This window comes from Protomyctophum parallelum (genome assembly GCF_964188405.1).
Source record: "Protomyctophum parallelum genome assembly, chromosome: 15".
Lineage (NCBI taxonomy): Eukaryota > Metazoa > Chordata > Actinopteri > Myctophiformes > Myctophidae > Protomyctophum > Protomyctophum parallelum.
The window spans coordinates 10,275,280-10,299,716 of record NC_139710.1 but is presented as its reverse complement, the minus strand read 5'-3'; the positions used below and the strand labels follow the sequence as shown (position 1 = coordinate 10,299,716).

Sequence of the window (24,437 nt, the reverse complement as noted above, 5' to 3'; positions counted from 1 at the left end):
TATATATAACTATACTATATACGATCTTTGATTCTGCAAGCTTTGCTGACACTGCAGTCAACATAAAGGTCTTGGAGGGAGGGAAGTTCACATAAACTGATGTGCTCAGCTGTCTGTTGACACTTTGCATTGCCTTGCCTGGAGGTCAATACAGTTCACATCCCATGTGATGCATCAGGATGCTCTGTAGCCTACCTTACATACATTCAGAAGCACCCTGCATTACGTACCATATTGTTTTTTTTTTGTTTTTTTTTTTTTACAGTTTAAGACAATACTACCCTGAAAGTTATCATGTAACAAATTACAAATGATCTTTTTCCTCCCACACCACCATGTTCAAAATACACAGCAGGGAATAAAGGATGATAAATGCAGGCAGTGGCAAAGCTGCCCATCTTTTGTACTTCACAATACCATTCATGGATTAATTCATTCTGCCTTGTTCAGACAGAACATAAGCCATTATGGAATGGGACAGAGAGTGCAAGAGTTGTAGGCTATATGTTTGTTCTAGTAATGGCCTGAAAGCAGCCAGGGAAGGCCTATTTGAAAAGGGACATGGGAGAGTGAATGTTGACAGACTGAGTCATGCACTACTGGTTGCACTGCCTGCTCCTATTGGTCAGTCCAGAATGACAGGTGGCCTCTTTCCTTTGACCATACGGGATGGTCCTGCCTAGGATGGTCCAGGCATCCACATCCACTACAGGCAATTATACTCCATAGTCCTGCCAGGGATTTTTACATGGGTCAACGACCTATCTGTATCTGCAGATAGGTCTACAGATACAGTAGGTACAAATATATTCAGGGGAGGCGTATTAAGGCATTTTAACTGTTTCCAATTACTCCCAATTCCCCAGTATATGAGCTGTAAAGAACTAGAACGAATCGGTTACACAGCTGATTATATATTATTAATAATAATAATACACGTTCTGGTAAACTGCAGGCGTTCAACTTCACCTGTCTTCATATATTTCTATGGGGCCTCCAACTGCCTGCCACCCGCGTTGCGTTGTTAGCTCAGTTTTAAATTAGCTCCCTTCGATGATTCGTAGGAAACAGGTGAGGCTTTAGGACCTTGACGTTTTCTACTGCAACGGGGAGTTCCTTCTCCCAGAGAGGAGAGGAGAGGCTGTTTACAAGAAAGCTGAGATCTGTCGCTTCGACAAAAACAAGGGCTGTGACTCGAGGGAAGGGAGCAGTTTGACTGATCCATTCAGCATAGGCTCTTCTTACTTTTTTTCAAAAAAAATAGCACCACATTGCATTATGTTTAGAATCTATTTGTATTCACCACATCACTTATGCAAAATGTTTTTTTCTTTGCACTTTGTTTTGCTAAGTGTGGCTTTTGTGGAAAGCAGTGCATCAAAGGCTGAAGGTAATTTGATAGAAATTGATACAATGTTGTTCAGACTATTGTTCAGACTAAGAGTTGAATTGTTTCTATTGTTGTTAAATATATTCCATTCATCCATTGTATGCTATAATTTTAAGTATTTCATCAATTTCATTTTTTTGTTATAACAATTAATAACATAACAATAAATGACTACAGTATGCTAAACATGATTGATTGCTCATTCAACTAGGCCTACTTTTCTTTGCTAAACACAAACATGACTGTGGAACAAGCATTTATTTATCGTACTTGCTTTGATGAATTATTTTGTTTAGACTGTATGAGATCAAATGGATTGGACTACAGAGGAGAGCAACACAGCTCCTCTTCGGGACTAACCTGTCTGATCTGGACCAATATCACCAGAGACTATGGTGTCACAGATTCTAAGACAGGTAAGGAGATAATTTCTGCTCTGTGGCAACAAATCAGAGCTCAGTTTAGCATCCCACCAAATTAATATGAGACAGTGATTCCCTGCTATTTGTCATTCCGTTCAAATGGCATGACGAAACACTGTACATATCGCCAAGGGTTAGGTTACTTGTCTCTGAGACATGTTTACAGAAGAGGGTTGGTTTGAAATGTCACTGGTGTTATTATGTGAAACAACTTTGTTGAGTGAGGCATGATTGATAGCTGCCATAGGCTATATGGCTCTTTCATCTTTGTTTTAATGTTTCATGATAGCCTACAGTGATAGTTATACAATGTGTTGTGCACAGTAGGCTGGACCCTAAGCGCTTGAGTGATATTAAATTACATAACTTGTTTACAACACATTTTAAATATTTTATTTTGATACAATATGGATAATCAAAAATGGTTGCTGATTCTATTCTTTGTGATAATGCTGATTTGTTCATCGTAGTGTGATGAAGATGTGTTAATGTTTATTGAATCAAGGGACTTGCTAAGACACGGATAGTATTTTGTAGTCTCATAGTATGGGTCTCACATATTTCTGTGTTTATTTCCTAGGTGTCGGGGACCACAATTACTGCCGTAACCCAGACTCTTCCGATAGGCCTTGGTGCTATATTGTTGGCCCAGATGGAGAGGTCCAAAGACAATCCTGTTCCATCGACACATGCAAAGGTAGCATAAAAATGATGAAGGTTGTGTTCATGGCTGCAGTGAACTAGGGATATGCACACAACCAGTCCACCATTCAAATTATAAATGCATATATGCATGCAAAAATGTGTGCCTCAAATAAATATCCAAACATCCAGAATATAGCCAGCAAAATGCAGTGGGATGGTAGCCTCTTGTTATTGTTATTTGTGTCCTGTGATTTTTCTAAATAATGATTGGCCCTTGGCTGGCCAGGTTTGTTCCCACAGATGCAGTTGGGGTATTTTCAGCAAACTATAAGGAGGACAATGTTGCAGTTATGTAATGGTCTAATTAGTCCACAGAGCAGTAGCAGCAACCTCTCAAATCAGAATTCACTATAATAGGCCCCTTTTCCACCGGTTGGGGTTCTTAGTCCATGAGCCAGATCTCTGTGCAAAACCATACCTATATTAAATTGTTATCACCATGAAACCCAGTTGATTACTTACACAAAGACAATGATTTATTGTTTTCCAAATCTTAACATTTTAAATATGCAAATTAGGCATTATATAGGAAAAGGCTACTACTGTGGATAAATGTACTTATATTGATCCTATAAACAATTTAATATAAGTATGGGTTTGCACACTCAATTCATAATTAACGTTCCAATTTTGGAGCTCTGCCTCATGAACTAAAAACTGGTTCTGAACCAGTTCCAACCGGTGGAAAGGGGGTCTCAGAGGCACTGTTAGACAACCAATCACAGTCAGAAGTTCCTATCAAACTCTCTTCAGAGTTTACAAGCATGTACTCCCAATGTATGAACGAATGAACCATTGTAAAGAGCTTTGAGCACTTGGAAAAGTGCTATAAAAATGCAATTCATTACTGTACATCTTATATGCAAGTGATTATTATAGACTAATGGATGGTCATTATTTTGTCTTCAGATGTATTTTTTCCAGTCAAGAACCTAATAGTAGAGTAGCTCAGTTGGACAGAGTTGAGCCACTAGGAGGATTCATCCACCTTGCCCTTTGTTCCTCCATCTCAGAGTAAAGCCAAGTCAAACAATAAAGCTTTGTCTGCAGACTGAAGCTTTAATCAGCCCTAAATGTTGCCTCAGGAAAGGCATAGGCCACACCCAACAACTCAAGTCATTGGACGAAAGGAACACACTTCCCTTAGATACGGCCCGCAATTGGCTGCTACCCTCTATGACCTCATGCCCTCTAACTCCAGCAGAGTTGGTAAACAACTTTTTTTGGAGAGGGTTGAACCGAGACTCACTCTTTCCTGGAGCTTTCTACCCGATCAGTGTAGTTTTGAGGTTATTATTCTGTGAGGTTAACGTTAAAGTTAGGCACAGTGTTTGTGAGGTTAGGGTTAGGTGTAGGCTTAGTTTTTGTGAGATTAAGGTTAAGCATAGATATAACCACAGCCATCGGGTAGAAAGCTCTGGGAAAGAGGTAGTCCCAGGTTGAACCAACTCTCCTCACAGAAACCAGTGGCAGATGTTGATGTGTGCAGCTGCAACATCATGTCTCTTGAGCCACGTGAGATCCACCATTTCACACTGTTACCTTGAGGCTTAAGTAATACTTTGATTTATGGTCCCACAACCAAAGAAGAGCTGTCTCATGACACAAATCATATAGATTTGTGTCAGCAATGGTAATTCCATTAACAGTGGGGGGAAAAGCTTTGCTATAACAAACAAGAATTTATACGTCTCAGGAGTATCCATAAAACAATAGAATCAATCAACCAAACATGATAATATATTATCAAATAGTCAACAGAGTAAACACTGTTGGTGCAAAAACACTATAATTACAATTACACATGATGCAAAACACACCTTTGCCTCATGTGTAAATGAAATTGGAGGGTTTTCCATTATTATCTCAATTATAGCACTACACACACTCACACAGCATGTTCATAAGTAAAACTTAGGATTGATTCCGTCTTCAGAACAAGATGCCACGGTGGAAGCCACAGCCGGCACCCTCAAACCAACATCCACTGCACCTGAGATGCGGATCTTCCAACCAGCTAAATCAGGTCGTGCTCCAGGAGATGTGATGGGCATCAGTCAGAGAGTACACACAGGACCAAAGAAGAAAAAAGACCTGGGCACTGTTGGTATGTTCCAGATGAAGTAGCTTTCCAAAAAGATATATAGCACGGGCGCCCGCTGGCCAAGTGGTCCAGTCACATGCCACATATAGGCTTTGGCCTGACGGCGTGTTGTGTGTTCGAGTCCCATTCATGACGACTGCATGTCTCTCCCCTTCTCTCTCTCGTCCCTCTTCCTGTCTATCTTCACTTGATACTATCAATAAAGGCAGAAAAGGCAAAAAAGATATAGCAGCAAAGTATAACTGCTGGGGGAGCTATTCCCTTCTACACATGTACCTTGAAATAACTTTGTAACTTTTGTTGATATTGTAGATTGTAAAGTGAAGTTGATTTGCCTGTGATGTATTAATGTGCTCTGTTTATGTGTATTCTGCCTTTGCATCTCAGGCTATGTCCTTGGCATCTTCATGATGACCGTTATAATCCTCCTTGGTGTCGGCATCACTATGGGCTACTTCTACAAGAGGTCAGTGTCTGAATCATTCAAAATTCATGCAGACCGTGATAACATTTAGAAAATAGGAATATGCGGAGGGTCAGACAAGGTGGGAGCAGTTTAGAGGTAGGACATACAGGATTGGTTTTGCCCAAAGTGCAAAAACATGACACATATGAAAACAATGCATTCGCACTCATCTTTGGCAATCTAAATTCAATGAATGGGCTTGAACGCCGGAGAAAACAAGCCATAAGAGAGCTATGCACACTCACTGCTTTGAAAACCAATCTTGATACCATCCCAATATGAAGGACCACCCTAAAGTCAAGCATTTGTTCTTAGTTTGAAGCTGTTAATTTTTGTAATGTTACCAGTTACCACCCAGTTTTAGCACATTCACTGAATTTATGTGTCACTGTCACCCGACATCAGTAGGCAGAGATCTGTGATCGTCTGGCTGCGCGAGAGAATATGCAATGCATGAGTAGCTGACAAACAGTGATAGGCAGAAATGAATGAGTGCACCAAAAACCATAGATAGATCATGGCTGCTGCAGTTCATTGGAGCGATGTGTGTTGACGGGAGGGTGGAAGAATTTACATTGGTACGTCGGAAGAGGCACACTACGTCACGTTGCCACTCAAGTGACTACTGGCCAATCACAGCACATCTTTTCCGGGACTTATCAGACCCGAACATGCACTCTGTGACGCACACTCATGCTTCCGCGGGGCTTCGCGAGGAATTCGGGATTTCTTTGCCCTCCCTTGAGCACATACGCTCCAGAGTCAAAAGGGGCGTCTACTTATGTCTATGCCAAAAACTGCCAGCATCAGTCACCAACAAAATGTTTTGTTTTATTGATAGACCAGTATGCTGTGGATCTTGAGAAGTGGGGCTCTAGTCATGTTTTGGTTTCACAGTAAATTCCTTCTGTGCACATATTAGTCAGTAATTGACCACATTCACATGGCAGCCATTTTACTTTTGTGTCATTTTGGGGAAACCCAGCCAAGTATGACGTAAGCTGCTGTGTGAATATAGTAAATTAGAGCATCCAAATGCACAGCTCCTCAACTAAATGTAATGGTCTAGTAGTGTAGTATAGTATATTATCTAATGTATCTATGTGTAGCAGGGCTACATTATGATATGACTACCCATTTCCTTACACTTTACTGACTGCATCCCAGCTCCCCCTCACAAAACATCACACCTGCCTAACTCTGCAAATAGAATATAAAATGTCACAAATTAAAATATCATCACAATGAATTATCAAAGCATCAATATTTGTTTGAGTACTAGGCTGTACCGCTGTACACCTCATGCCTCCAGGTCCCCAACAAACACTCAAATCAGGCTTCTGGCAAACATGAGGCCTTAAACCTGGCCACTCTTTTTATGCACTACCCATTAAATGGGCAGTGCTACATATGTGATAATAATATTACAATTGGCACCTGTCATGACCAGTGACACACAGTGACATTTCTCAAGAGAAATACGGTTAGTGCTGATTTTTACGGATCTGTCGAGCGGAGAGCATCAGCTGCTATTATTTCGGTTCTCCAGTCAGCTTTCTTTTGTGGCACGCTAATGTGATGAACGCCATTCAGATGCCCGTGTCACAGCAACAACAACAGAACATGGGTGGGGGCATGCTTCAGAAAAGCATACAGCATGTGCCTATTTTAAGAATCCTGGTGTAATATTCCAGAGAGAAAAGCAATTGTGGCCGGTATCGTAAATCCACTGCAGCACCAGATACCCATATAGATCTGTGGTTGGCTGTTCAATCTGATTAGCTGGGCCCTTGTTATCTATTTTGAGAAGGAGATAAGCAAAAGCTACAACCTGCAGTAATGCTAGAGAGAATAAGGGAAATTAGTCCTAAAATGACAATGTAGGCTGGCAGGAAGCAGTTTGTCTGTTCCCTGTATATCAGCAGAGAACAGGCCTCATACTGCCTTGTGCTTACTGACAATAATATACTTGCTTACTTAAAAACCTACATACTACTTACTAGTTACAGTATTGTTACTGTATGTTTAAGCATGGGTTTGGTTAGCCGCAATTTGCAACTCTAGATTTTTTTATAATGGGATGAATCTAGAGTTGCAATACCCTCCATTGACTCCCCACTCATCCGATTTGGTTTGCGATCTGCTTGTCTTAAACGACGTTAAACTCACCAACATCACAGCTGTAGTAGTGTAGTGCAAGCTTGAATTATCCTCTTTCAATCTGCCGAGCTTGTTTTTCATAAAAATCCACCGTAGAGATGTTATGAGCTACTTTCTGTCAAGAAATTCTGTGCAGGTTTCTAGGTGCTGGAGTTTGGAAGCACTCGTCGTATGTCACTGAACGGCCCTGCATACCACCTGTTTCGAATTTGCACATAATGCAGGAGGCAGAAGCGCGACCCGTTAACAAAAACGAGTGCTTCCAAACTGCAACACTTAGAAAAAGAATCACCTGCAGAGGATGTCTTGACAGAAAGTAGCTCATAACATCTCTACTGTGGATTTTTATGAAAAACAAGCTCGGCAGATTGAAAGAGGATAATTCAAGCTTGGACTACAGCTGCAATGTTGGTGAGTTTAACGTCGTTTAAGACAAGCAGATCACAAACCAAATTGGATGAGTGGGGAGTCAATGGAGGGTATTGCAACTCTAGATTCATCCCATTATTAAAAACTCTAGCGTTGCAAATTGTGGCTAGGGTTTGGTGAGGTTAAAGGACCACTTCACACATTTTCAACCTATCTTCATTTGGTCCTCACTAAGGCTTATTATAAGATTGTACCATTTCTGTCTATAGTCTGTGTCTCAGGGGAGTTTCCAACAAGAGAAAATATGTAGTTTCTGCTTCCGAATGCTATACTAGCAGTGGTTCCCAAACCTTTCAGGTCAAGACACAATAGAGAGATTATAGACGTTTGCCAAGGACCCAAACTAGTGAAAATAGACAATCTAGAAGCTCGCAAAGCGGTGCTTTATTTTTTTAATATTATTATTCATGGATCATTGATCATTTTCAGAGCTTCCATGCTCCAGACTGTATGATGGAAGCATTTGAACATTGTGAGAGACAACTGTCTCGCTCACGAGACTACTGATGGCTTAATAGCAATTATTTAGCAATGCTATAGCATTGGTAAATAAGCTCTGAAAATGATCAAGCGATAAAGTGGATGTGACTCCCCTTCCCGCTTTTTTCCCCGTCTTTACAGTCGCGCAAATTTGTTCTAATATGGTGTCACTTCACTGGCATCACTTCACTGGCTCCCGTGCGCCTCAGAATTGATTTTAAATTTGTATTGTTTGTTTTTAAATCACCGAAGGTGACCCAAGGTCACTACGGTCTGCGGGCAAACATGCAAAGTTCAAACCCATTGTAACTTCAAACTTCATTTTAACCATGATAGATTCACAGCACTTTGTAAACCTTGAGTTGTAAAATGTGCTTTATAAATTAAGTGGATTGGATTGCTACCCAATGGCTGAATATCTACTGTTTTGATTAAATAGAATAGTTAATTTGTGCAGAGCATCTTATTTGTAGCTTAGTTTATTAAAATGTCACAAAATAGCTGTTTCAGGGAAGTGCATGCTTTAACAGAATGAGATTCAATAATCTTTTAACACAACCAGCAGATGGCGTAAGTCTACAATTTCCCTACTTATAGCCCTGAGGGTTGGTAATGGAAACTTATACATGAGGGGCCAAAAAATGTATTGCTGAACCAGGGCCGCCTCCAGTTTTACAATAATGAATAGTTTGTTTTATGTTTTTGCTGTAGGGCTCGGGACTTAAAGAAACATCATGATCAGCATGTGTATGAGCGGGAGATGCAGAGGATCACCCTGCCCCTGTCTGCCTTCTCCAACCCCACCTGTGAGCTCGTAGACGAGAACACCATAGTCATCACAGCGGAGAATGAGCAGAGCCCTACCCAGGACACAATGGAGGGTGGTGACCCTCTCATGGGCCAGCAGGCCGGTACCCCTGGAGCCTGAGATTGAGTATTGTCTTCACGGGAAACCATGGCGAATTCTGAATTTCGTTGGACCAAAACGCTCGCACCATCCTCGCCAGCCCCCAAGTAACCACTGTTTTGAAGCCTTTAATGGAGAAGGAAAGCAGTGTTGAGCTCCAGAGACTTGACTTTGTGTCAGTTTTTTCTCTCCTGTTTTTTTAAACACACCTGTGTTACAAACGGGACGATAAATTGACACACAATGGATACAATTACAACTGAGGCGATATTGATGGAAACCGAAAAGGCAAATCTTGGATGGTACTGTACAGTAAAAGTGTGCATGTCAGAGCCATGCTCGCTGACCAACACATGATATTCCAAGATAATATGGTCATGGGCTCCACCCGGTAAATGCAGTATAGATCTATTGAATGGGATGTTGACCAATCAATGTTTATGATAGTGTGTGATTTAATGTTCTTTAAACACTTGTGTTAAAAACACAGTGTTTGGAATGTTGGTCATTTACAGCCTTTCTCTTGTTTTCTACTTAATTTTGTTTAAATGACAATGTTTTCAGAGATGCAGGCTGTGTTCCATTACAAGCATGCTTGCAAGTGATACTGACTCACTGGCTGACCCGATGTGATGAAGGAAAGTCATGACAAGGTGTATACATAAATACAGTCTACTTTGTCTTGAGAAATAGTGTTGAAATGGAAGTGAGAATATATATTTGCAAAAATATATATATTTGCGTTGAAGTTGAGAGATGAAGGTAGCCATTGACAGATGTCTATCTTGACATGCTTTATTTACACAGGTTAAGAAGTGACAGGAATACAGGCTGCTCTTTTTAAATAACCAATGATAGTAGTTAGTCCTCAGAGGACAAAATAACACTACCACGAAATCGAAACACAGACTGGGTCTGTGATCCTGGGGCGGCGACACTGGACTTTGTCAACGTAGCTGTCTGCTCTCACAGCAAATTAGTTATTTTCAGTGAGCAAGGAAAGAAAAGAACAGTGTACTCTGTGAAGTGTTGTTGGCACCTGGTGCTTAGATTAGATTCGGACGATTGAGTTATGCACTCCATGCTTCAGGGTAAGGAAAGGAACAGAGCAGTAGAAGCCAGTCCAAAGCTTTGTGTCGAAAATAAATCAACAAAATAATGATCAATGGAATGAACGATAAATAAACAATGAATGCACGAATATGGTTGCCTATGGCTTTAATTTTTTTGGAGCCATTTTACAGTACAACTATTAAATGACAATTGTAGTTGGAAACAAAATGCCTGATTAAAAATCACACCCATGTTAAGTGAGGGGCACTCTTACCATCGTACATAGATCATGTCTATTTTGTTCAGTGAATAGTGATTCTCTGATGATAAATATTGCATCACTACAGTGAGTCTCATTTGTGCGTAAATATATAGTTTTGGGGTATGTACTGTATCACTTAAGCTATGGTTAGCTTTGAAGCTGCTGCTTCATTATTTCCATGTAACTGATGCCTATATTGATTGTTATCTTCATTTTCATTATGTGTAGCAGAGTGGCTCAGAGCCTCTGCATGATGGCCTCAAAAGTCTAATATCTCCCCTGGTCCAAAGGGAATCAAGGGATATCCCTCTAGTGGTTAAGATGTTGGACTTTCATGCGGGAGACCCGAGTTAGAATCCCGGGCGTTACATATGCAACATGTCACAGTACTGTGAGCGTCATTTGAAATTAGTATTAAATCTAATTTGTATGATGGGCAGATACAATCTCAGCCCTGCATTTCAGTGACTAAAATAATTTGGAGAAAAAACGAATCATACATAGTACTATTTATCTAAAACACAGATTGGTTCTGCAATGCCTTTCTAAAACAAAGAAACCATGTTTAACATGACATCTCAGTAAGCAATTTAGAGGTCTCTATCCAGACAGTCTGCAGGGTTTTATCAGGCTACAGTCAGTGCACACATGGTCTCCCTCTGGTGGTTACTACAGCACTGTTTTTATTTTTCAAAGCAGAAAAAACATGACAAACTGGCATAATGCTATCAAAAAACAAAACAAAATAAACAACTTTTGCCATTTTAAATGTTCCCTAATTTCAAGTGAGTGCCTTTAGAGTTTAGATCATTCAAAATAAAATTAGCACGATACTTTTTTGTGGCCATATGTGCTTCTATATCTGATGCTCTTTAACAGGATATACTGCAGATATCTGTGTCAAGTCCACTCCTTCATGAGTCCCACACTAATACTTAATTTGACTGTCCACTCAACCAAACATTATCTCCAAAAATATACTGTCTGTATTGCCATGGATTCTTTATGTACCTTCATGAATCCCAGATTCTGTACTTTTTTGAGGGCGCTAGCCCTTCCAATGCATGGCTTTTGAAGAGTACATCCTGTGGCGGCCAAGTCTATGGACATCTATATACAGGTTTAATGTTTGTTTTAGTTCATTTGTTTTAGAAACGCCATGGACAATGAAGGGAAAATGTACATCTTGTCCCTAACAAACATTAAATGCCATTAACAATAAAGAGAATTTAATGTTTGTTTTGGCACCTTGTTTTACATCACCAAATCAACATGAGTTAGACTTACTTTAATAAATTAGCGCCCCTCACTTCACACGGGTGTGATTGTTTTTGTTTAGAGCACTTGATACATCGTTTGCCAGCCAAGTCTATGGACTTTAATATTTGTTTAGGCCATGGCACTAAATGACGATGTAAGCCGCCATGTGGCCGATATAGTGTGGGCGCCCCTCACTTCACACAGGTGTGATTTATACAGATATGAGAATACACCATATTACAGGTAATATTGCAGGATGACAGAAATGTTTTAAAATGAATCTTTATTTATGAAACACTACAGTGATACAATTAATAGTAGTAGTTGTCAGTACCTTAGATAATGCTAGCAAAAAAGAAAAACCTTTTACAATCTTTATTATACAAAATGTCTTAAAATCTACAAATCCATGATTCCCATTAGAAAGGACATCCAATTAGAGCCAGAATATATACATATTTCTATACAGTTCTTAATAAGAAAAATATACAAAGCCAGTTGTCTGTACAAGTAACCATTTTGGTAAGTTGCAATGTCTTTGAAAGCGCAGCCCTGTTGAACACAAAGCAGGATCACATGAATGAAGAGCAGCAGTTTAACACTCCCCTGTATGTGTGATGTACAATTAGACCAACTGCAATTTTCATTGAAAACAAGCTAGTCAGTTACCAAAATAGGAAAACAGGAAGACTAATCACAACTGTGCGCAGTAAATGGTTTAAAATATGAAAAAATGAAAATAATCCAATCATCTAAAGAACCATAGATCTGTCACGTTAAACCTAATTAACATTAGCATTGTGATTTACAAAATAACATACAATACTACATACTCGACCAACACGTGTAGTAAATCAGTGGTCTCTAGGTAGAAAATTCACTATATATTTAAAAAGAAATAAGAAAAATAGAAAAATACATTTAAAGGTAGCATGAAAAATAAGTTTCTCCTTGGTCAATAAAATCATAACATTCTTACTTCACACCTCTCTGAACCTAGGTGTGTTGACTTGGGGGCTACTTAGCATTTGGCTTCCAATTCTACACAAGACGGTAAATAAAGTTTCCTCTAAAGTCCTGTCATCTATTTACTGTGACATGTCAATCAGCCAGGTTGATTCACAAATCTGTTTTCTTTGCTGTCGTGGTGAAGTGAGGCTTCTCGTGGGCAAGGACTGGTCTCTGCATTCCACACATAGCAGACAATAACTCCAGAGCCAAATGGAAAGATAGAAACAAGCCACGTGAAACAAATCCACTTTCACAAGGAGGCTTGTATTAAATATAGACCAAAGATCGTCCACGAGATTAGGACTCCTCCTTTGTCAGGCACAGGGCCTCAAACAATTTCAAATGTTTCTGTAATGCATGATAAACATAAAACAAAACCCTGCATTTCCTGGTGTGTGTACATCATGTGACCTACTGTAACAGAAAAACTAAACTAGATTTATTTTTCTTCTTGAAATGCAGCTCCTTCCTTGTTTCATCACAATGCAGGCCTCTAGCATAGGAAGGAGACTGGTCCAGCTACCTCAGGTGATCCAGTTTCCATAACGTCATAGTTCTTTTTTTTTTCTCTTCTCCCCATCGACTGTATACTGCAGTTGCAGCAGTTCAAACAGGCCAAAGAGGCACTGGTGCTAGGTACCATTGCCAGTAACACTAGATCCATCTGGAGAAGCTACTGTTGTTGTTGCCGGGTCTGAGCTCCGAGACAATGAACCGATTTTGCGGCCGTGAAGTCGACACAGACTTTGGTGCAGTTCATCCAGTCCAGCAGGCAGGGGGATGCCCATTTCCTGGTTGAAGGCCAGAGCTTCGAAACAGTCCTCCAGTTTCTGGAAGGGTGGCCTGGGGGATGAACACATGGGGGGGTTAGAGGTTAAACCCAGGCTGAATGAGGTGAGAGAGAACATGAGGAAGCAATCTGGCGGTGGAGGCGTTCCCCTTGCACATGCAGGACTGAGATTGTATCTGAAGGTTGTTTTTTCACTGGTTCTACAGAGTCTACAAAACAGCCTGGATAATGTCACACAGGGTGAAGCCTGGAGAATTTTCCCACATGTAGCCTGCTTTACAACCTGAATTTCAACATGTTACCTTCCCCTAAATGAATAGCCATCTTATTCCACTTTTTGGCTTAATTCACATTTGTTTAACCTGTAATCAACCAGACACAAAAACAGAAGAAAACTGTTCAAACAAAATAGTCAAAACTAGTGGATATTCTGCCTCTACCCGTGATCAACATATTTTCATTGGTTGGAGGCTGTAGCTTGCACCTGGTTGAGTTTATACTGTGTATGTTAGTAACTTAGTACTTAAATTTATTGTTAGACAAGTTCATGTGTTTTTATGCGATTAAAGATGGGATAAGGAGCACCAAGAGACGTAATAGCGATTCCGTTAACAACACCATCCGACAACTGACTATCCAGTATCCACCCCCAACATTTTTGTGACTTGGGTGTTCAGTAACACTGAGGACCCACCGGTTCTCTGGTATGAGATCACAACAGGCCACAGCCAATGGAAAGAAAGCTGGTGGGCAGTCATCTGGGAGGAACTTTTCCAAAAATTTGTCAACATTCAGGCCAAAGTCCATCGTCCTGGGAAGGCACTCGGGGTCTGCAGACACCTGCCCGATAATCTGAAACACAGGACCATGGACATAATAGTCAACCCATGCTTTGCTTGTTTGTATACACAGTAGATGTCCTAATGTATAACAATGGTCTTACCTCGCAAAGCACAATCCCATAGGAGAAAATGTCCACCTTCTCATCATAGCGTTTACCTGAGATAGATAAGATACCTTTATTAATCCTGCAGGGGATATTCAGGTGCCAGAGACACCACAATAAAAAATATAATGAACGTCGTTTAGTTTTTGGAGTATCCTGTGTATTATTCTGGCATGCGTTGCTCACCATTGAGCATCTCTGGAGCCATCCAGTAAGGGTTCCCCACTACAGTATAGCGCTTCTTGCGGTCAATGCGTCTAAAGACTCTCTTCTTAGAGGTAGGCTTTTCAGATGGGGGTTTAACTTTATCCTCTACTATGAGCCTGGAAAGTCCAAAGTCAGCAACCACCACTGTGTTGTCCTGTTGAACACATGAATATATTTATAAGGTGCAATCAATTGTGGGAAAAGTGGGTCAAACAAACCAAGGCTGGTAATGCATGTGTAAAAAACCGGTAGAACCATAAAATACCTAATTATTTAGCTGAAGGCATTGCTGGAGTAAAGTTCTTAATATAAAAAGGAATAAACTGAGGGATTCGTGAATCGAAAATCCAAGATCTTGAACATTTTAATTTAGACTCTTGCTCTTGTATAGACAGTCTTGGGCAGTGAGAATAGCAGATCTACAAGCTCACACGCTTGTAGATTGTCTATTTTCATATAGATCAGGGTTAAGAAGCATACAGTATTACTGATTGTTACCTACCAGTTTAACCAGGCAATTATAAGAATTCAGATCTCTGTGTATGATGCTCATTGAATGAAGGTAAGCCTGAAAACAAAGATTATACAGTTATAGTTTGCAATAAATACTGTAGGTAACACTAAAGTTTATTTGCATGGCCTATTTCATTCACAGAGCCAATTAAAATGCATAAAAAGGCATTTAAAGAGTAATGATATAATCTGCAATAAACCTTTGATGCAAGTAAATATGCCTCGGTACTGATTGAGTACACCGATTTTGTATTATGCAACACAGCTGCCCACAAGAGCTAAAAGGATACCTTATGCTTTTCTTTTCATGAATGTTAATGTCTTGGCAGTTTGCAAGAGGCCAACTCACCATTCCAGAAGCAATGCTCCTTGCAAAGCTCACCCTCTGCTCCCATGGAAACGGGTCCTGTTAGGCCCCATGGAAGAAAACAAAAGGATAAATGAATAATAGATGCTACTCAAATGGTGAAAGAAACTGATCACTGTTACAAAATTCATATACAAAGCCGGAGCTATATAACCATTGTTAAAGGTTTTGTTGTTAAATGATCAAAACAGTAAAAAAAAAAAAAAGGAAAAGGAATTCTAGACCATATGTTGTCCTGAACTCTTGAGTCAGTGGTGGGAGGAGGTGTGGAATTTTCACCTGGGAACACTTTATACCCTCATTCCACAGCTCTGCCAGTTCACATGCCAGCCAGCCAGCCAGCCCACTATAGAGTCAAGAGCCCTTTATCTTAGTAGAGTTTACTCCAGGGCAGCTCCATCCCACACAGGACCAAGTACAACACAGTACATTCAATGGCCACTAACGTTTATTTTGGTACTGTGCTGTGGGACAAGAAAGGGAGGGAGTTAAGTGAATAAACTAGCTTAACGCACCGTATCTCTAATGAAATCCTTCAACGTGCCTCCCTCAATAAATTCGGTTATCAAATTCAGTCTCTTGTCCTTATATAGCACACCGATGAACTTCAAAACATGGGTATGCTCCAGGCACCGCATTACCTTGACCTAAGGAGCAATTGAGAGAGTGACAGAGAAGGAGTGTTAGAAAAGATCATGCAACTATTGCCATTTCAAGAAGGTAATGAATGGAATCCAAGTTCTACCCTGGTGAAATATCTTTTGTGCATAAACAAATCCGTTGAGGACTAGAATAAAACCTTGTATAAAATAAAATGTACATAGAGGCAAAACGTAGAATATTTATACAGTTGTTGGTATAATAAATCATAGCTGATAGCTTTTCTAGTAAATCTAGACCTCCTTTACCTCTTTCAAGAAGGTTTTCTGGGTCTCCTCATCACAACGGATTAGCTCCTTCATCACCATGACTTCTCCTGTGGCTTTGTGGGTCACCTTTTGGGGTACACACAAACCAAATGCAAAGTTGAAGTACAGACATGAGAAGCAGTAAACTACAGATATCGCATTGGTATGAATGATAAATAGAAACAAAACGGATGTAAAAACAGTGCAAACTCTTGGATGGCAGGATGTGGTCAGTTAGAATGATGCTAACCTTGATGGCCTGTCCAAAGAAGCCTTTTCCAAGCACTTCACCATGGATGAGGTCACAGGGCCGAAATATGCGATGAGAGCAGCTATTGGAGGATCGCAAGGATTCAGAGCGCCCAATATCCCGTGTGAGACTAGGGTGCTCTTTTGGAGACGCTGGCCCCGGCGACTTACATATGCTGCTACTGCGCCTATAATGGAGAACAGTGTGGTGAGCAATTCACTATAAAACACACAAAGGCAAAACCTTTGAAGGATTCCTACGTAAACTGAAAAATTATGTCCATCACAATCATTATATTCTTTGTTCTATAAGCATCATGTTGTGTTGGCTGCTTGGCCAACTGTAATGCACCTTAATGATCTTCGCTTCAGAGTGCCATCATCAGTCACATCTGTCCTCTCTAGAACAGCATCGGAGGGTGAAGAAAGGCGCATGCGTGAGGTGGCGGGAACTCCCATCTGGTTCTGAGAGGAGCCCAGCCTGAGCCTGTCCAAACGCTGCCTGACTGGATCATACTCTATCAGCAGGTGCAGTGTATGGCTAGTTTGATGGATAAGGTCATCAACCTGAACATGGCCAAAGAAAGTGAAGCATCTTTTTGAACAAAATGTCATAATGGGCATAACTGTAAAATAAGACTGGCACGTCGTAGGTTAGGTTAGGTATCAAATTCAGTTGTACAACAGGACTCTCGTAGCTTAAGAATTCTAATTACGTTTCACTGCAGCAGAGAAATTATTATCGGAATGCACCTCAGGGGAAACAGGATAGGTGGGAAGGAAAGTTTTTAAGAAGTGAATGAAGGCAGAAATGGAATGTATGCTATGGTGAGGTTATGAGAACGAGCTACTGGAGCCATGCCAGATACCCTACTCTCCCTGCTAAAGAATGTGTAAATGATGGAGGAACGTGTGGAATCTCAACAGGATCTCATGACATGTACTGTAATATACTTTAGTAACAGCTTATGGATTACAATATGTTTATTCATACAACATGAACATTCATAAACATAGGGCGTTTCACATGCTGAGGTACAAACTCACCTCCTCCTCCATCAAGGCCCCCACTGGAAGGCCATTGATCTCCAGAATCCTGTCTCCAACGTGAATCGCATTCCGAATCTCTGGACTTATAAGCATCCCCCGAACCCTGGAGAAACACAGCACCAGTAGTTGTATTTTATGCACATAAAGAATATAATGGGTTGTTAATCTTAATTGTTTTCAAAGAAGCTCATGTCTGTTATTCGGCCAGTAACTACAGACATGAACAACATAGGACAGTGTCTGCGATCAATCACAGTGTGCATATATTTGAGCTGGTAAAGGTTGCATCAACAAGTTTTTTTCTTTTTTTTTTTAATTTTTATCCCACGATTTTGTAACCCAGTTTTTCTTTTCACCCAGTGCCAATTATCTAATGTAATCCTGGGCGCTACACTTCCTCTGCCAACCTGGGGGGCAGCGGACTGACCTCATGCCTCCTATGCATGAGGAGTCCAAGCTGCTTCTTTTCACCTGACAGAGGGGAATTTCCCCGGCCGGACATAGCGCGTGGAAGGGACACGTTATTCCGACCAGTTCCTTTCCCCTCCATCAGGCGCCCCGGCTGGCCAGGGGGAGGTAGTTTTAGAGACCAGGATTACGGCATGTTTTTGTGAGGGTATCTACCCTAGGGGACACGGGGAGAACATGCAAACTCCACACAGAAAGGCCCTATCGCCAACCCCCGCCTCGGGTATGGGCACTGATGACGCGGAGGAGGGAACACACCGCCAGTGCCCACAACGTCCCCAGCAGGAATCGAACCCAGGACCTTCTAGCTGTGAGGCGACAGCACTACCAACTGTGTCACCGTGCTCCCCGCATCAACAAGTTTTAAGGAATCAATTACAAGCATAATGCAATGTATTCAGTGAGACCGACACACACTTGCATCCTGTTATTTAGAAAGCCTATAATCAGTGTCACGTAATTCTGCATTACGCATACGGTCTCTGCAGTGCAACACTTACTCTTTGACTTGGACACTGGCTGAGCCGCTGGTCACATCCCTCACCACTTTGACGGAAAACCCCCTCTTGCCATTGGCAGCAGAAGGCATGGAGATGAGAGTTACTGTGTGTGGAAGGGAGTCTAGGACCGAGTCAGATGAACACTTCTCCAACATGGGTGTGAGAACATCCTGCTTGTAGCATTTTCCGCTGCACACAAGTGAAGAGAGTGTGAATCACTACTTGTGTAGGTGTTAGTAATCTATGGTCCCAAATGAAAAGTAACTGAATATTACCACGGTGTAATAATTGAGCTAATGTCCACCTTCAAATGATTATGCATTACAACAAAAGTGCAATAATATTAAGGCTACAACTTGTGATCTAAGTTAAAAACTATTGGTAATTGCTGATGAGACTATAAGATGCAGAGCTCACTGCTCCTCCGAGAACTAGTTACTATAGAGACCATGTCCTCTTAACTATTAATCTTTAATGTACGGTACAGTATCTGCATTTGTATTTCATCAGTTCCTTCACCAAACAAATACCCCAGGAATGGTATAAGGATTCAAACATGTAAGATTCTGTTGAATGCCTAAACACTCCATAAACATCTGCAGCAACATAAAAATAAATAAAAACATTTTATTAGTATTAATAATAATAAAAGGTCTTACCAGTACAGTTTGGAATGTTCCACCAAGGCGTATGTATCCCTGTCCTCAATCACCACCTTGCAGCTTAGACACACAAAGCACTCTGGGTGATACTTGTATTCTCCAGCCACCTGGGAGGACAAATGCATTGGATTGACCTTCATGTTACAGTCAGGGTGTATCCTCAGAGAAGGACGCGGTACTATGTCGAAGGTGAGCATTCTGTGCGGCACCGAGCTCTGCTCTTTGGGAGGAGAAGTGGGTTATGATATACAGTGGTGCATGCAACCCTCCTCTTCTCGTTGAGTATGACACATTCAGTAACACCTGCTTACCTCTCCACCTGTCTGGAATCTGCTATGATGTCACTACCTATACAGTCCTAGGCAACTCACTGCTCCAATGTTCTCGTCACACCTCCCATTGCCAGCTCACACTCTCCCCGATCATGTTCTCACGAACACACTGGGAACACACCGCCTTAATGACAGTAAATGACCCTTTCCCTTTCTATGAGTTATCTTACACTCCCAACCAGCTGTTCTTTCTCTCTCCCTCGCATGCAAGATGACATCTTGCATGCAACATCTCCTCTCTAGGTATCAAAGAGCAATGTGGCAGACAAATGCATGCACACATAATGCTAAATGATAGACTTTGTTTTTAACAACTGTTTTGGCATGTGGCTTTATTTGACTGTGAAATGAAAGGCAGGACAGAGAGAGGGAGAGAATGAAATACAGTACAGCAAGGACTTAGCCTTCATACCGTATCGTACCCTCTACCAGGTGGGGAGCTCTGATCTGTCTCACAAACACGGCTGATGTACTTCTGCTTCAACTTAACAGTAGGGTATAGATTTCATTTCTCAAAGTGATTTGCTCGAGGGTAACACAATTCTAACTAGCTAACCAAGACTTATAGTTGTGTCTGGTAACAAAAACAGAAAGATATGTCAATGGACACCTGTACCATATTATAGGCAACATTGAAACACAAAATAAGTGATTACGGACAGAATCCGAGGTGACAGGACGTTGTTTTCTTAACATTGCTGGTAAAAGGTGAGAAAAAAGTGGAATTACGTCAGCCATGTTTGTGAAAAAGCGACGCTAGATTCATTTCACTTAATTAGTCTACAATGCAGACAAGTCCTTAAAGTTATTAGTCTACAATACACACCAATACGTTTTCTACACATGCACCAAGCTTAATATTTAGAGACTCTACATATTAAGCTCAGAGGCATTATAAATGTAGAGATTATTTGAACTAGACAGAACTATATTTTGATAGATAGATGCCCTTCAAGTGGTACATTAGAAGACATACTCAAAGGTAGATACTGCAGGAATCACTTTGAAACACAGAATCTAATGAGGGGAAATTAAATTAATGAGAACTCCCCCCCCCATGTGGACTGTGAATCAGAGTGCCGAGAAAGGATTCCCTACTGCTACTACGGTAAGCATTGGGTGATGTAAGCCAAATGAGTGCAACCTTCAAGTAGTCTGGCTGTGACTCCCTGGCTGCAAGGCAAGAACAACATCACTGACCCCAGTCACAACAAGCTTCAACATGCCCACGCACACTAGTGGCAATGTTGGGAAACAGGGAAGGAATACTGCAGTTTTCACTAGGTGTGAAAACGCATGCCTCTTTTTTAAAGAATGGGGTGTTTTTCTTAATATATACAGTACCCCAGGATATACTATACTAGAGTTTGTTGCTGTACATTTTCCCCTCTAAGCAGAAAAAAAACTTTGATTATCAAAGCAGTTTAATTTTAACATAGACCATTTACAGTACATAGATGATTAACATAGACCATTTACGTGACAGAGAACAGTAAAATGTCACAGTACCCACTAAAAATAAAATCCCAAAGTGGAATAAAACACTGTTTGCTTCAGTACAATCTGCACAGTAGAAGCCTTTGGAACGCCACTAGCAGAAATAGCTTTGCATGGCTTGTCCCAGCTGAGGGCCCGTGATGGTTCTGTTGCTTGGTAAGTGGCTGCCAACTCAAGCCTGCCAAAATACTTGGCTACATGGACTAGTAAAGCGACATTAGTAGTAGAAGCCAAGACTAAACAGAAAGAGGTTCATTATGTGTTTAGTTTGGTGGCACGGAACCCTTCGGTTTAGACTCCACATTAGACCAGTTAAAGCAAAATTAGTTAAACTAAACTAACTAAAGAAAAATAACCCTGCATGTGACCAGTGAGGGATGATACCATCAACCTTTACTATTTTGTTTAGACTTCATAGATACAAAATAATGAAAAATATGTAACATTATGTAAATGCATTAATTAACACCAACACTCAACGCTTAAGCATTCTAAACTTCCCTTTTTCACCCAAGTATTTTGCCGATCATTGTAACTTTATTAAAACTCTCCTGCACTACCGTTTAATACATAACCCAATGTTTGTGGATCAGTGCCTCCTTCTGTTATTCATTAAACTCTGTTCTATTTCAGTCTTCATTAAATATCTCTCGTCTCATTGACAAACCTTCATGTCAGCCGTTGAACAGAGCAGCTCCTTTATTTTTGAGGGGTGCTAGCCCCTCATATGCCCAGCTTTCAGGGTTTGTGGAAAAACAAACATCGGCTTGTGATTGGCTGATCACCCCCATGGCGATGATTTGATTGGCTGAGCAAAGTACATATTGAAGATAAAAGTGAGGAGGCAGATTTTCCTGTTAATGTAAAGGAAAAGCTATGAAGTGACAACTAGTGAAAGGATCCTGAATAAAATCAATGAGTTTAAAGGAACATTAGTTTGTTGAAACTCACAGCTTTTATTTATCCCACATTGTGTGTCATCAACTAGAAAATGCTCAATTATAGTGAAACATATAAACAATACAAAGGAAATTAACCTAAAATGAAAATAGCCATTTCCCTGTAATAATATGTAATTACACCCTGAACAAATATCAATAAACACTGTGGTGATGGTGGTAGATGAGCTAGTACTGCGTCTACACAGCCATCCCACTGTGGTGGACTTAAGCTAGGTAATGGAAGCCCTCCAAACCAACTTGTGAACTTCTAACTGTTCTTCCCTCTCCAGGTCCCCACTAGGTCCAGTCTATACTTGTAGAAATTAACTGTGAAGGACTTCTGTAAAGAGAATAGAGCAGGCCTGGAGGCAAGCAGGGGGGGTAGCTAATACACATATGAGGACAAAGGCCCAAGCTGCTTTGTTCCACAGCAGTTCAGTGTACAGCATCGCTCATCAGTCCATGTAATCACCACAAAACCAGCCTGCATGATATTTTTATGAATGTTAGTTAGCATTGATCTCAATCACCGGGGAGGAACTGGAACATGGAGAACTTTGACCCACTCTTTCTAGGGGGTCTGGTATGTTGAGTTGAAGGGAAACATTGGCAATGTCTTCATGAATACATGCAATCAATGACACATATTAAAGCACAGCACTACAGATTAGTACAGAACCTAACCTTATAGTACAGCCTCCCTATACCAGTGGATTTCAAACTTTTTGTGCCCATGACACACCAATGGCAAGTAAAAAAAACTCACACATGTATTCATATTATGTGCAAAATAATAATATATAATAAATCACTTTTTTTCTTTTTACTAATACAGACTAGAGGTCAAACAAAAAAAGGTGAAAGGATGCAGACACAGCTGTTATCAGGGACTGGGGGGGACAGTATCTATGTGCTGTCTCTCTCTGGGCAGAAGGCTAGTGGCTGGCTAGTGACAGAATTTCTACAGTATGGCCCTCATTTATCAACGCGGCATATGCCAAAATAAGGGTGCACGCCGGAATTACCGCAATTGTCGCCATTTATCATTTCCGCAAAACCTTGAACTTGAACCAGGACAAAAATCACATCAGGTGATCAGGAGCTGTCGGTTGCGGCGGGCAGCAAGGCAAGCGGGGGAAACTTTTTTATTGGCTTTTTCCATCATGTAACCATGGTTTCCATACGTTGTGTGGTCGTATTGCAGTTCTTCATGTCACAAAAATGAGGGCGAGGCTTGATTTCATAGGGCGTGCCAGATTGATTTCAGCCGTCACATTTATCAATGCTAGGAATGAAATTAAGGAAGGATCAGCTGTTTGCGATCACTTTTTAAATGCCGTGGTGACGTGAGTGTACTACAAAACCGACACTTGAATTTGGGCAGATTTTACACTCAATTGATAAATGAGGGCCTAACTGTACAGTAACTTGTTTTTATAGTTTATTTGTGCCGTTTCAAGTACAGGCACCCATCACACCCCCTAAAAAAACCTAAAAATAAATTCATGAATGCACTAATGATGTAACTTATCTATTTCTAATTAATCCTGACAAAAGCTGACAAATGTGCAAATTGTGGATGCCTCCACGTGCCAAATAATAAATTGTACCACAAAAACACAGCAAAAATAGCCTATAATCTACAACCTCACAACGTCTTTGAGCCTAATATGACATGCCGAAAATAGGGACTCCGGGAAGAAGTATTTTCAGGGTGTGGCTCTGCAAAAGGCTAGCTCTCTATATAAAAGGGTTGGTTTGTGTGTCTATGTTGTCTGTCTGTGTCGACTCCTCTGGAGATAATCTTGCAAACCACTGAACCAATAAGCACCAAATTTCTTGTGCACACTGCCAGTAGGCCACATAAGTACCAAATACCAATACTATATACAATGTTTTTTCACGTTTTATACTTTTTCAAATACAATAATTAACTTTCATTGCATAATGGATGGAAATCAATTGTGCCTGTAGGCCTTTGGTCCCAAACAGTGTGCCATGAGATAACATCACAGGATAACATCACAGGCTGGTCGCTGGCTGCTCTCATGTGGACACGAGATCCATATCATACATTTGTTTTAGGGTATGGAATTTACCTCTGTATTGGGAAATGAGTACACACAAAATACTCAGTAAAAGAAAGTTGTATATATTGCACTAATGTGGGGTTGTCGAAAGAATTCCAAGGCACACCTAGACTTGTCTCATGGCACACGGTTTGGGACCAAAGGCCTACACAATAAAGTCATGTGTGTATAGTGTGTTGATATAACTCTTGTAAAAATTAAGCTGTATTAGACTATTAGACTATTAACACAGGATTTGACTGTGTATTGTAACCTAGTCATGCACTTA

General features: G+C 40.7%; 2 protein-coding genes across 4 annotated transcripts in view; one reads left to right on the top strand and one right to left on the bottom strand.

Annotated features, from left to right (window-relative positions):
• Positions 1 to 1,145: 1,145 nt before the first annotated feature.
• On the top strand, positions 1,146 to 10,460 carry pik3ip1 (phosphoinositide-3-kinase interacting protein 1). 2 transcript variants are annotated; one of them, XM_083783618.1, is made up of 7 exons: positions 1,170 to 1,276; positions 1,311 to 1,390; positions 1,687 to 1,806; positions 2,393 to 2,509; positions 4,454 to 4,624; positions 5,009 to 5,087; positions 8,868 to 10,460. In XM_083783618.1, the coding sequence occupies exons 2-7, from the start codon at positions 1,321 to 1,323 to the stop codon at positions 9,082 to 9,084; spliced, it is 774 nt and encodes a 257-aa protein (XP_083639744.1). In that variant the 5' UTR covers positions 1,170 to 1,276; positions 1,311 to 1,320; the 3' UTR covers positions 9,085 to 10,460. The 2 variants fall into 2 exon arrangements, with proteins under 2 accessions (XP_083639743.1, XP_083639744.1); XM_083783617.1 differs by having other exon boundaries at positions 1,146 to 1,390.
• A 1,444-nt stretch (positions 10,461 to 11,904) lies between these two features.
• The window catches only part of limk2 (LIM domain kinase 2), a 37,081-nt gene continuing 24,548 nt past the window's right edge, over positions 11,905 to 24,437 (bottom strand). For both annotated transcript variants that reach the window (XM_083785038.1, XM_083785039.1), the window contains exons 4-16: positions 19,307 to 19,416; positions 18,648 to 18,836; positions 17,677 to 17,782; positions 16,982 to 17,196; positions 16,631 to 16,817; positions 16,381 to 16,467; positions 15,988 to 16,119; positions 15,455 to 15,511; positions 15,095 to 15,160; positions 14,572 to 14,746; positions 14,383 to 14,438; positions 14,134 to 14,291; positions 11,905 to 13,492 (exon numbers count right to left, since the gene is read on the bottom strand). In XM_083785038.1, the coding sequence (XP_083641164.1) occupies positions 13,282 to 13,492; positions 14,134 to 14,291; positions 14,383 to 14,438; positions 14,572 to 14,746; positions 15,095 to 15,160; positions 15,455 to 15,511; positions 15,988 to 16,119; positions 16,381 to 16,467; positions 16,631 to 16,817; positions 16,982 to 17,196; positions 17,677 to 17,782; positions 18,648 to 18,836; positions 19,307 to 19,416 (1,749 nt within the window). In that variant the 3' untranslated portion in view covers positions 11,905 to 13,281. The remainder of the gene's footprint in view (positions 13,493 to 14,133; positions 14,292 to 14,382; positions 14,439 to 14,571; positions 14,747 to 15,094; positions 15,161 to 15,454; positions 15,512 to 15,987; positions 16,120 to 16,380; positions 16,468 to 16,630; positions 16,818 to 16,981; positions 17,197 to 17,676; positions 17,783 to 18,647; positions 18,837 to 19,306; positions 19,417 to 24,437) is intronic.